Source organism: Hypanus sabinus, chromosome 11, assembly GCF_030144855.1.
Source record: "Hypanus sabinus isolate sHypSab1 chromosome 11, sHypSab1.hap1, whole genome shotgun sequence".
Classification (NCBI taxonomy): Eukaryota; Metazoa; Chordata; class Chondrichthyes; order Myliobatiformes; family Dasyatidae; genus Hypanus; species Hypanus sabinus.
The window spans coordinates 59066957-59081399 of NC_082716.1; the positions used below are offsets into that span (position 1 = coordinate 59066957).

At 37.0% G+C, this 14443-nt stretch overlaps 1 protein-coding gene across 1 annotated transcript in view; it reads right to left on the bottom strand.

Moving 5' to 3' along the window:
• Positions 1-372: 372 nt before the first annotated feature.
• The window catches only part of pgm1 (phosphoglucomutase 1), an 83131-nt gene continuing 69060 nt past the window's right edge, over positions 373-14443 (bottom strand). Inside the window, exons 8-11 of the mRNA XM_059984413.1 lie at positions 13741-13876; positions 10983-11166; positions 8363-8497; positions 373-1004 (exon numbers count right to left, since the gene is read on the bottom strand). Of these exons, the coding sequence (XP_059840396.1) occupies positions 915-1004; positions 8363-8497; positions 10983-11166; positions 13741-13876 (545 nt within the window). The 3' untranslated portion in view covers positions 373-914. The remainder of the gene's footprint in view (positions 1005-8362; positions 8498-10982; positions 11167-13740; positions 13877-14443) is intronic.

Consider the following 14443-nt stretch of genomic DNA (forward strand, 5'->3'; position numbering starts at 1 on the left):
AGAGAAAAGAAACATCACCACGACAACCATAGCTCTTAAGTGCAGTACAATAAAACCCAGTAAGTTCTCCTCTCAGATGAATCATCAATAAAGTCAGAAATTATTTTTTGATTCTTTGACATACACCATTTCATTTGAATGGCTTCTTCCTATTCTTAAAATCAGGTTTACGCCACATAGCCTAATATGCTATGTGCAGTGGCCAACACGCACGGTGGCAGGACAGATGTTAAATATGCATTGCATGATGTTTATTGTAGTTTGTATGGTAACTTGTCAAGAGTATGAAAGCAAATGATGAAATCTTTCATTTTGCCAGAACATGCAATAATAATCTTGGTACTGCAATTCACAATTGACTTTATGCAATAATTCAGGCAAAAAAGTTGTAATTTAATTTTTGGGTCATCCTGAACATGCAATACAATCAACAAAATTTCTCTGGTGAATGGAAATGAACTAATAAATGACTATTTTGTGACTTAAATAGCATGCACAAATGAACACCTTAATAACTCTTGTAATAATTAATTCCTGCTTATTATTAAAAAAGCCCCACTTTTGTTGATACTTGTTTACTTCACCTTAAAATAGCAGATGGTATCATATGTTACAATTTGCAGTGTTTCTGGTTGCAGTACAGAACTGGTATTGATAAAGGATATTAAACGTAGTAATGAACTACAATTATTTTGAGTTTGCATTGCAATTTGAAAAAATACATCAAGAGTATATAATATATATTAATGATATTTTAATACAATATTTAAGCCTATGTTCAGTTTTCCTCATAAGGCCTTAATATTCAGAAAACAGTGAGAGATGATAGTTTACAATAGCACTTCACATTTTTCAGGTGTTTTAAAATCTTTAATTAATACTTCTCTTATTTTATCTTCTGATTTATTATATATTTATGTGATCACTGTTGGCTTGGTGCGACCTGTCCGTTCATGAATCTGAGAAAACTTCAGAGCAATTTTTATTAGAGGGCTGAGCATTGCCTGTAAAAGAAACAGAAATCAAACTTTAAAAAATGTGTACACACTCTATGCCATGCCCCTTTATCCCCCTGTGCTTATATAACTCCCATCTCTGCACCATCTGCAACTAACAAGGCTATCTTCAGGACTGATATTAGGAACTAGCTGTACAGGAGACCGAGATACACAGATGACAAACTTTGGGCAAAGAGGAGGAGCAAAGTGAAAGAGCTAAAAGAGTTTAATACCTGGAAGATTGTGTTTAAATAGCAGAATAGGAGGCTTAATATAGAGTGAAGATCAAGTTTATTAAGTAGGAAAACACTCTTTGGGACTTACAAAGTGTTCTCTCTGAAGGGCAAGTGACTATAAGGTTATTTGTGGCTATTTCAATTGGAACAGGGAATTAAATATAAAGCATAAATTTAAAAGAAACCAACTCTCTAGTATAAAGTTTAAACAGGAAAGCAGGGGTGAAAAATGCATGTTATCAGTGATTCACCTGAAAGTTCAATTAGGACAACACATTAACAATGTGCATCTGAAGAGTGAAAGAAAAAAAGAATTGGAGTTTCATAGATTATGGACAACTGCCCTAGCTTCCAAGTGCAGTGCAGCACAGATCAGTATGCTCTCTTCTCAAATGAATAAAACTGGAAGTAACTGGTGATCTTTTGAACATTTCACATGCATGGCTTCTTCCTACTATTTAGTATCTGCTCCATGTGGTCCAATGGGCAACATAATGCAACCAACACAGTTTTGTAAGACAGCTAATACTGCTGAGACTCAAGACTCATCATGTGGAAACTTCAGAATTCTGGAACAACAAGTGCAGTAAATATTTCCAGGTAATCAAATTTAAACTAAGGCTTTCTAGGCTGGAATCAATCTTGAACACAAAGGAGAGTAAGCATATCCTGAACCTGTGTGTTCCAGGATGACAATGCTATCCAGGATAACAAGTCGATTGATCATCCCAAAGTGCAGGAGTAGGGAGAATCCTCCCTGCCTTGCACTAGTTACTGATGAATGCTCAGTATGACAGATGGGCAGGTGAAGCCCTAAACAAATATAATGGGCAGTTTAATGTTGGTGGAGAATGTGGAGTGATGAAAACAGCCAGGCTTTGAAATGCATTCCAATGTTTAGGAAGAAATTGTGGGCAGATACATCCCAATTGATGTATTGGCTTCCTGTGGCTAAGATAATAGAGTACTACAAAATATTCATGATATTCTTCAAGGAAGCCGTGTAAAGAAACATAACAGTTTAAAGGAAGATAATAGATTAGAGAAAGAATATCCTTGTGCAAATAATTGACCATTTGGTTGGAAATTAAGATTCAAAATATACATTTGTGGCGGCCAACTCAAACCACTATTGGGAGCCGCGCGACAGACACGCGGTAGCGCATTTGGAACTACCTGCTTAGGGCGGACCTTCCAGTGACAGTCACAGGGGCCCACGGGAGGGGAGATTTAAGCGCATGATTTTGAATCAGTAAAGTCATTCTGAGTTCAGCTCTCTCTGCCACCATGTGTTTCTTTAGTAGCACGTTGCGTGCGACTACACATTATACTATTGAAGGTTATTTAAATATCATTAACTAGTATAAGGAAACAGTGAGCATATTTGCAGGAAAATTAGATGTGCAATAACTCTAGAGTGGTTATATTGGGGAATTCCCAATATTTTGGAAGGTAAACCTGTAAGAAAACAATCGAAGACTTTTAAACTGGGGATGTCTCAAGCTGATGGTAAATATATATCTTTCCTGGGAATACCCAGAAGTGGAATACAAGCATTGGGAACAGTATCTGAACATCAAGGTCATTCATCAGGAGCACACATCAGTCCCTACCACCTCAACTATCCACCATCCAACTACCAGCCCTGTCTTTTACAAGGATCTACAGATCACTCATCAGCCACTTCTGAACCCACAATGCCAGTGGAAACAAGTCATCCTTGAACCTAAAGGACTAGCAAAGATATCAAACAAGTGAAAGGATGGAAATAGGGAGGGGCAGAGTAGCTAGATGCTACCTAAGGACCAGGAAAGGAACATGTGAAGAGAAGGGAAAGGCAATGCTCAAATATTTACTGAGTACTTTGTACACATGAAGACTCTTGGGTTGAGGGATTTAGATACAACACTCATCTGGAGAAGCATGTATTGTTCCCCTAGGAGCCACAGAAGTTGAGAGTTTAACAAGATCATGGTAGACTTACATAGAGCAATAGAGAGAAGCAGAGCAGATTCAGATTGATGGGTAAAAGCTACAGATGTTTTAAGTACAAAATTCAGAACTTGGTTGCCATTTATTGATCTGGAAGTCACTAACTGTAAGGGTGATGGGATCATAGTTAGAGTCCATTGGAACTTTCAAAAGTGAATTGGATAGGCACTTGAGGGGAAATAATTTGGAGGACCACTCCCAAAAAAAGCATCAGGGAATGTGGCTGAATAGATTGTTCTACAAGAAGCCAATTGACCAAATCACCTTCTTATACAACGTTGAAATAAACCTCAGGGTTTGAATCTCTCAGAATTTTAATGACAAAAGAGTGGACATTTTCCAAAATAATGTGTGCATTCAATTTTGTCTTACCTTCACTGCACAATTTTGCCAGTGCAGTTCCATGTTCAATGTATTTTGTAGTATATTGCTTTAAAGTAAATGTGTGAATTTCTGAGTTGAATCTTTCTGTTTACCGGTAGTTTGTTCTTCTGTATACAATATCATGGGGTCACAGGGAGGAAACTAGTGTCTGAATTTTTTTGAAAATTTTTCATTCTGTGAGAGAAGTCTGCTTTTCTAAAATGTCATGGTTAAAGATCAATCTCCTACAGCACATCGGTTAACTATGGATGCATTTCACAGCATGCACTTTTATGTTTCATTAAATTGTAACATTACACTACATTATTTTTACAATTTTTTGATCTTTAGCTCCTGATGGCATTGAGTGCTCCTGCACAGTTTTACTAGCAGTGGAACTCACTTGTGCCTTTCCTGTGTTATACAGTAGGTGTTTAATTTGGGGAACAGCACATTAAAAAACATGCACACTTTCTACCACAAGTCACAGAAGTGGAATCAGCATTCTGGCTGCACTTCTTCACTTTGACACAAGGACCATAAATAGAACCCCAAATGCTATCCTATCAGTGAAGGTCAAATCTGGAACCTTTTGGTTTGCAAGATTCCATTTAACCATTAAAGACTATTTCTTATAATTTTAATTAATAGAACTGCCAAAAATAACTCCATACCCAAAGCATTGCTTTACACATGTTTGTTACAGAATTAAAATTTAAATCAATAGTTTAAAAACTCATTAATAATGCACACACATGTGCAGACCCACACCAAGCAAAAAGCTCATTAAATGCGCCTAACTGTAAACACAGGAGATTTTGCAAATGCTGGAAATGCTCAGCAAAACACACAAATGCTGGAGAAACTCAGCAAGACAGGCAGCATATAGAAGACTTTTATTCCCCTCCATAGATCTGCCTGACTTGCTCAGTTCCTTCAGCATTTAGTGTGCGCAGCTCATTAGATGTGTTTCTACTTAAACTGGAGGCTGTTAATCAAGTCATCAACTCAAGCCAGACATTCCTAATTTTGGTAGAACAACTTAAATTTCAGTTACCCTGATGTCAACTTTATGGGTCATTATGACAAAATGCTAATGAAATACAGTGTATACAAAGGGGAAAAATTATTCTCTAACAATTTTTCTCACCACTTGAGAGCAAAACATTCCATTAGTGCCGGTTACCCTCCTATACCTATTACACTGAACCTGGATTATCTGATAATAAAAGCTAGCACAGATTACAGTACTTGTCTATTGAGTAAACAGGAAACAAAGTTAATAATTTCAAAATAGATCCCCAAATACTAACAAGACCAAGGTACATGAGCTGATTTGTTTTCTCTTTTGTCATTGCTGCAGAAACATTGAATCAAACTGTGGTAACATTACCTCTGATTAGCGATTATCAATGGAGATTGGCAACAAAATCTCCATTTTGTGGAGATCTCCATTTTGCTATACACCACATCTTACAATTCACTTACGAACTAGAGCACTGGGAGCCATCCAGTTACTAATTGAACTACACTAACTGGGAAGTTCAGAAGGGAGCTCCACCAGCCATACTCTGCCAATTAATTTCAATCAGTGTAACAGAGGTCTATCAAGCTTCATTGATCTATAATGAAGGAGACTATTGAACTTCAATGGTATCACTGCTGACTACAATGCAGCACCACTGGCTAGAAGCCAATTCGTAAATGAGAACACAATTGAATTTAGATGCAACAATTCTCCTTAGTTGAAAACCAGGAAAACGAACCATCAACAATGACAATGAATAAAAGATGGGATAACTATGAGAAGCTATATCTTAACTATAATTAATTGCCTTCAGAGAAGGATACCAGGTATGCCACATTAATATTTTATTTAAAGGTCCCAAATCAATGGTTCCCATAGTGGGCGATATCACCCACCTGGGGATGGTGGGAGTATCTAAGAGGGCAATAAAGATAAAGGGTTATGTGGGGTAAGTGCTCAGCAGCAAGGGGGACAGCTGATGAATTACAGGCTTCAACTAAGAAATGAATTACTTATTATAAACATTTGATCTTCAGTACCACACAATTGATTATAATGATCATGTGATCATGTCCGCTCTTGCTAACCCACTGTTCTCTTAGACTTTGCTCAATGTGTGTTATAGTTTTTGAAAAACAATGTGCTACTTCTGTATTTGGCATATCATGAGATACCTGTGTTTAAGAAACCATGTTCTTTCCAGGCCTGGCCATTGTATTATTGCCATTCACTACTGTGATACAGTGGTAGCTAGTACAACTCTCATATTCTAATCACACTGTGACACAATTTCTGTGAATTAGGGTATGGTGTTTAATAGAGCCAGCAGTAAGGGAGATTCTGAGAACAGTTTTGCTTAAGTCACTAGATCAAATAATTAAAGTTATTCTGCTCAGCAACAACTCTATTAAAAGATGAATAAATGAAACACAAGAAGATGTGGGAAGCACATTGTGCAACATACTTAGGACAACAGAATTTGCTTTGCAGTTCCATGAATCATCTTTGTCAGGCAACAAATCTTTGTTCCTTGGTTAAGTTTGCTTCACAAAAGATGAAAGCTTGGTTTAAGAGTTGTTATTTGCAAGGGGACTAGAAATAGACATGAAGTGGAGGCAATATTTTGGGCTGTAAACAATTTTTCCAAAAGAGAAGGACATTCTGCTCACCAACATTCTGGCTTGTGCAGCAGAAAGAGCACCATCAATGACAAGATGCCACCATGGGGTTATTACTTTCTTGAAATAGGTGTACTGAACATATTTACCATTCACTATGTAATTCACAGATAACATCTAATCACAAAAAAACCTAAGTGATTGGCTGTACAAATTGTTAAATACGGTTATCACAGAGATAAATAAAATCAAGTCCCATGCTCTCAGTTCTCGACTAGTTTGAGAATTTTGTATTAACAATTATTGAGATTGAATGCTTGCTTTTGCACACAGAAGTCAGATGGCTCTAAAAAAGAACCGTCTGAGATACTTTTATGCACTTTTAAGAAATGTGATAAAATTCTTTGAAAACTCAAATGCTTCGTTCAGTAATCCACTCAAGAATGTTAGGCGTGAAATTGCTTATTTGTCAGAATTATTCATAAAGTTTAATGAAACTTTATCTTCGATTGCAAGGAAATGATGTAAATCTTATCAAAGTCAAATCGTTGTCTTCACATTTCTGTCCAAGTTAATCCTATGTGCAACATTGGTCATTGCACCTTTTCTAATTTCAGAAACTCTCTGAGTTGGAAGAGAAATAAAGAATACTAGATGATGATCTTCCAAGTATACTATGCCCATCTGGGTGAGCTGCATAAAGACACGTCAGAGAGATTTCAGGATTTTCTCTTGATCCAAATTGGGTAGTAAATCCATTCCTGAATACATGTAATGAGGAGTTAACAGGAACGATGGCAGAAAAACTGACCTCTCTACAAAATTACTTGGAACTGAAGGTTCAAAAAGTCATATCAAGACTTCTGGTTGCAGAAAGATGACTCTGAATGCTATCTTGCAATGTGGATAAAGGTCAACGTGTTCTATATTTCCTTTCCATCATCATCTTCAGTGGAATGCGCTTTCAGTACAGTCAATCAACTTCTTTCAAAGCAATGGAATAGACTGTAAATTACTGAACGTGGGTTATCTGAGACTCCCGAGTGACATTCAGCCTGATGTTGAGAAGCTGATATCACTCCACCAAGCCCATCTACGTCATTGAAAGTTGAAAAAGCAATGAAGTAGTAAATAGTTGGACTACTAATGTACACTTAAAAATTGTTGATGAAAATTTCTTTTTACTGTAATTAAAGGAATAATTTTATTTGTAGTAATTTTATATAATTTTATTTGAATAATTTTTGCAGTTTCTATTTTCTTTCACAATGCATTGTAAATCAAAACTCTTTAAAGTTTTTATGTAATGGCTAGAAAGGGAGAGAGAGGCACTGGGGATGTAGTCTGGAGGCCGGGGGACAGGGGGCAATCAGCAAAGCATTGAGCCATATGTTTAAAAGAAAGCAACAAAAGGTCAGGTAAAAATAACACAAAATGAGTTACACACAATTACTCAATCAGACATGGTTAAACATTCACACTTGGAGAGATTCCTTCATAGAAAAACACTGTAGATTAGTTGTTTTCATAGGCAATCCGATTTACTTTTATTTTAGTCTTTTTAGTTTTTTTCCTAAATATGGGGAAAGAGTTGAATTATTATGAGCATTTTTAAGAATGCCTTGGAAAATTAGGCTGAGATCTTCTTTTCTTAATACATGCTTGAAAATTTCCTAGAAAATCGTGCAGATTGTCAGCTAAATTTGAACATTTACTTGCTAGAAAATCAGCTTTCAAACAAAACAGGTAAATTATGGGCCAGGTAGCTTTTCTAAATGCTCAAAATGTTCATGTGCTGCTGTTTGTGTTTGGCTTGCTGAAAACAAACTTAAGTTGTCATCAATTTTCATCTGCAATATCTCAATAAATAATTCTAACAAAACATGATATTTCATAAATTGCAGATTTTAACCAAGATTGCAGCAGGAAATAAAATTATACTCTTCTTGATTTATAGAAATCCCAATCAGGTTTCCAGTAAAAATGAACTCCTCTGCTGCTGTCTTATTGCATATAATGACATAGTTTGGAGAAGCAGTGCCCAGCAGAAGGTCACAACATAAAGTGTTTAGATAAAAGATAAAGGAAGATGGGAACTGAAATTCACTTTGTAGACTATATAGTTACCTGTGGATCTTGGAAGATTTTACAAGCATCTTTATAGTAGCTATCAATATAAACTCTGATGGTTGCTCCAGCACTGCCAGTTCCACTTAATCTAAAGATTAGGCGTGATCCATCTGTGAAAATTATTCTCAATCCCTGTCAACATAAGATTTATGACAATTATTCACAAACTGACACTGATGCTGTGACTTGTTAATGACATGACATATATTCTAAATACACACAGCTTTGTTACCATGAGCTACTGGTGCATAAGAAATGTAAAAGCAGAATATTTGTAGTACCTTCCAGCAAAAAAATTAGAATTCATATCACTTCTGAAAATTTAATTCCTAGTTTTTGAGTTAGCAGATTGGTGATAGAATAGCAACTGTATTCTTTTTATTGCTCTTAAATACTTGAGATAACAGGCAAATGAGAAAAGCTGTAATCTTCTCTCAACTACTCCAGGGTAGTGTGTATGTTGTTTTTGGTTAACATCTTCCTCAGATGTTCCAATATCTTCATTTAGGCTTATATCTAAAGGAAAGGCTTGAGGATAGTCTATCCCAGGAATGGAGGCAACTGTATAAAATCATCCAGCAACTCGAGGAGAAAAATTGAGAAAACTGCAAGTTATAGAAGTTACACACATAAATGCTGTTTGAACTCAGCAGGTCAGGCAGAATTTATGGAAATGAATAAATGTCAGTGTTTCAGGCCAAGGCCCTTCATCAGGACTGGAAAGGAAAATGCCAAAATAAAACAATAGGTGGAGGAGAAACAGGACAAGCTAGAAAATGATAAATGAAGCCAGGTAGATGTGGAGCGGGGACAAATTAAGAAGCTGGGAAATGAAATGTGGAAAAGGCCATGAGCTAGAGAAGTAGGAATCTGATAAGAAAGGAGAGTGGGCCAGGGGAGAAAGGAAAGGAGAGGGGCACCAGGGGGGAAGTGACAGGCAGACGAGAAGAGGCAAGAGTTCAGAGTGAGGAAAAAGAGGGAAGGGGGAGGAAAAAAAATTACTGGAAGAACTCAATGTTTATGCCATCATGTTGGAGGCTACATAGAGGGAATATGGGTGTTGCTCTTCCACATTGAGAGTGGCCACATTGTGGCAGAAGAGGTGGTGGTGGACTGACATGTTGAAACAGGATTGGGGATAGAAGTTGGTCACTGGGAAATGCTGCATTTTGCAAATGGAGCAGAGATGCTTGACAAAGCAGTCGCCAATTTACAACAGTCTCACAATGTACAGAAGGCCACAATGGGAGCACTGGATACAGTAGACAACCCCAACAGATTTGCAGATGAAGTGCTGCCTCACCTGGAAGAACTGCTTGTGGCCCTGAATGAAGGCAAGGGAAGAAGTGAATGGACAGGTGTAGCATTATATAGGTGTAGTTATAGAAGTTACCTGTGGCTATTCATCTTAGCCTGAAAGGAAATTAACATTGTAGTCTGGTAATATTTTGTTAAACGGTAAATGGATTGAACATTATTCTGAAATATTTTATGTGTAAATGTGAAATAAAATTTGAAACTTTTTCCCCTTCTGACTTTACAAAATTCTTTGTTTGACCACTTTTGTTATGACAGATTTCAGAGATGGAAAAAGTGATACAGTTTTCAGCATCTACCACAGCTATTGCATGTTCAAAGATCATAGATATGCCATAATCTATTTTAGACTAAAAGCTTTGTACTATTCCAATATACTGTTATGTTTTTGTTTGAACTTCTGACTGAATAAAGTTGATAATTCTCAACAAAAATGAATGCCAGTTTATGATTTAGGTTTCTTAACATGTTAATCAATTTGTTTTTCAATATTGAGCCCACAAGGAACTACATTGTCCACAATAAAATAATTCTCATTTCTGAACAAAAAAGAAATAAAGTTCTGATTGAAGCCCATCATTACACTAAATTACAGAAAATAGGAGTAAGAAATGCAACTTCTTGAGCCTTCTTTGTCATTCAATATGATCATATATCATGATCATAGTTCATCATCTATTTTAGTACTATATTCCCACTCTCTCCCTTTGCATCAAAAAATTTATCCATCTCCTTTAATATATTAAGCAATTTGGCTTCTGAAGTCTTAAGATGATAATTCTAGAGATCCATTACTCTTCAGAAATTATTCCTCATCTTAGTCCAGAATCTCTTCTTCAACTAAAGAGATTGTAATCCTTTGTTTATAGATATGCCTGCCATGGAGACATCCTCCTGGCACCCAGAATAAACTTTGGAAGCTTAAATTAGATCTCTCTGACTCTTCCAAATTCTAAAGAACACAAACCTACTCAACTTAATAAGTCTTGTTCAATCAATGTAACTCATATTCGTTATTTTTAAAAAAAGCATCCAAATTTCTCATCAGTTGTATAGATTAACTCCAGCTGCTTTCCAGTTTTTCTGTTTTTTCCTGACCAGTATCCTTGATTGGCAACTTTAAAGAGACTAAATTATTAGATGTCAGCACCTGTATTTCTTTCCCACCTTGTCCCCCAAGATACATTTCAGAGCACGATCTTCTAGATTCTCACAATTTAAGTTACCAACAAGTTACCCCTTAACCTACCTCTATGGAAAACAAACTATTGTGCAATTACATCACATTTACATTTCCTACCTGATTTCTGGAAATACTGCCATCAACAGGGTCACAGTATTCAAAATTATCAGCCTTTTCCACAATGTATTCTTCTTCACAAACTGTGAATTTATGGCCAATGAAAGCACGGTCGAACATTACCCTCTCCATATCCTTCATTATTTTACTTGCTGCTGCAGCATCTACTTCCTCATAATCATACCTGTCATTCAAAAAGAGTCAATTATGTAGATACAGTTTTTACTGTAAGAATTTAGGATTATAGGGTAAATGTAATATTGCTTCAACAGTTTTATTTAAGATAATCACAAATGCTCAACTACAGTTCTTTGCAGGCAGTGGGTTTTCGCTCTTGGAACTGGCATTTTGATATCTCCAGTGCGGCCTGGAAGACATGCACTTTCGGGGTGCGACCCTGCAGATGACATGATCCCTTGACCAGTGTTGCCAACTGAAGTGTCGTGGGAATTTGAATCATTGAGGCAGCGAGAAGCAGGCAGGTGACGTACGCCATTGTTGAAAGACTGCCTCTGCACTTGAGTGATTCTCTCTCTCTCTCCCTACGGTGAGTGAGAGTCTGCTGGTCCTCAAGTCAGAAGAATTCAGATAAGTGACGCGACAGATTGTAACACCGAAACAGCATGCTGTTGATCTCCTTTCTCGTGGCAGGAGTGATATACTGTATCTCTCTCCCTCACTAGTGAGAGAGAGCGCGTGTCTAAGATGTTGAAGTGTTGGGATGGACTGTGGTTTTTGACGGAATCTGGGGGCTTTGCTCTTGCTTACATCATGGGGGGACTGATGCCTGCTGGAGCAAGTGGGGGGAGAGGAGGAGGTTGGATGCTTGTTCATGGGAGGGGGAGGGGGGATTTGGGGTTCTAATGTTCTCTGTCATTCATTCTTTGGCGATTTTTCCCCATTTTGTGGATGTCTGTGAAGAGTAAAGATTTCAGGTTGCATGCTGTATATATTCTCTGATATTAAATTGAACCCCTGGTAGGTAAGAAATTTTATAAATCACAAGGAATAATATTATCACTGGAGCGCAACTCAGGTATTTTAGAAGGGAATTGGATATTTGCTTGTTAGGGAATAAGTGGAGGAGGAGGAGATTTGACACTGGTTCATGAGAAAAAGTGACAAATGTAGACACAATAAATTCAATAGTTAACATGAAATAAGCTAAGTGTGGCTCTTAGACATTTATGATTACCAGCCCACACTCCTGATTGCTCAGTTCACATAATGTTTCCAAAATAAAACTGAAATGCTCATCAGGCTAGGCACCATCTGGAGACATAGTAACAAAATTGACAGTTCAGATAAAGACCCTTTGGCAGGACAATGTGAGAGAGCAGACAAGTTGGTTTTAACTTACAGAGAGGGTGGAGAATGAGATGCATTGCTTTCTGAATCTCTGACTCAATATCAGGTGCAAACGAGCAAAAAAAAAAGCATTAGAAGCCTACAGACTCTCACAGCTATCTTGACCATGCTTCTTTCCACCCTTCTCATTTAAGAACTCCCTTTTATACCCCAATTCCTGTTTCTGTTGTATTTGTTCCGATTATGTACTTTTCACACAGGTACCTCTATGCTGTCTTCTTTTTTCCCTAAGCCATAGTTTCCTTTTGACATATTTGACAAAGCATAACCACCTCACATATATTATTGGGCACCTGGGCAGAGCAAGGGTAGAATTTCTCTGATACTCCCCTTTTTACCCTAAGCCTTTGAGGCTAACAGTTCATCCTTGGCAATTACTGCCACTGCCCTGGCTTCCCCTCACCAGAGATTTTCAACTTGTCCTATCCAGTCCTCCCTCATCCTTTGCAATTTTAAACAAATTTGTCTTCTCTTCATCCCATCCCAGTGTGACATGGGGTTTATAACCTAAACGGTTAAATCCACTTTTCTTTGATTTTGTTCCAGATCAGACATCAGAAGTCTGATTTGTCTTCAAAAGGCATACTGCATTAGTTTGCAGAAAAGACAATAGTTCTGCTACAAAAAACAACTTTCCAAATAATAAGGGATGTACTTGTGGAAACAAGTTTTTTTTTCCCAAATCAGGATCTCTCAACAAACAAAAACAGATTAAAAAGCAGCATGGTGTTCTTGCCCAGTCTGCTGGCTAACCCATTCTAAAACACTGTGTCTAGGTCATACAGTAGTGGAATTATAAATTAGGTGATTGTGCATGTTCTAAGTAGGCTGCTGGCTCATCAAGTGGATAAAGATTAATTACAATACTTTTCTCCCAAAATTACTCTTTGCTAAATGTCAAATGAAACTGAATAAGTTCTTGGATGTGCTCTGAGGCAGAGTATTTGGTAATATACCATAAGATCCAAGTTACCAAATGATGAGCATTTTTCTCCTTTCAGGATCAAAGGTAAGTTTCCCAGTTGATATTCCCTGTTATATCTGTTTGTTCATTCTGCAGACTGCTCAGAGAGAAATGCTTGAATTGTTCTACTAAATAAATGGGATATATGCAGTCTATTCCTTCAGCCCTATTATACTTCACTATGTTTGGCATTTATTTTTAGAAACATTCCTGAAAATGAATTGCAAGCGGCACTAGACAATAATCAACAATATTGCCTTTAAAGTTTTATCTTACTAGCAAATGATAATACAGTATTTTTCATAATTTGAGTGTAAAGTGTGACGATGAACATGGGAATTAATTCTGGAACAATATTTAGATTTTTTCTGTAACTATGCATGTTTAAATGAAAAGTAATGTACTTTTTTAAAAACATGATCTGACCTGGTGAAAAAATTGCGACCATATTTCTGCCAATGTTCCTGCATGATCACTTCCACGCTTTGTTTGCGTTTGGCAATAATGGACAACCAGGCAAGCACAGCCCAAAGACCATCTTTTTCACGAATGTGGTCAGATCCTTGAGAGATAATGAAAATAAAGACCACCATGAATCTAAGGTTTAATTAAATAAAATAATTAAAGAATCATGGTGTGAGAATGCAGGCAGAAGGAACACATTTCCAGTTTCTCATTAAGCACTCCAAGGTTAGATTAGATAAAGCAAAAGCTTTCCACTAAAACTGCCCTCGAAAATGTTCTATATTTAAAGAATAAAGTTCCCTCTTCTGTATTCCAGGCTTCATTATTGTATATTGTCCAGTTACCTGAGCTGGCCAATATTCATAAACAAAAACATGCATGTTTTCCCTCGTTCCTCAGTAGAGCTACTGTAACCAAATAAGGCTTCATTAGAGTACAATTCAAGACAAATCTTATGATTTTTGTAGCTCCATTACCTTCAGATCCAATCTCAGAAATAACTGTTATTCTTTTGAGAGTATGTTTCAAATAATATTGTCCCCAAGTCACAAGACCAAAGGGAGATGACAATTCTCTCTCAGTTTATTAGCACAACATCTGCCAGAAAGCACGTGATAATAATTTCAGGAATGGCTTAGCTCCTGACTTTCAATTCACCGGAGTA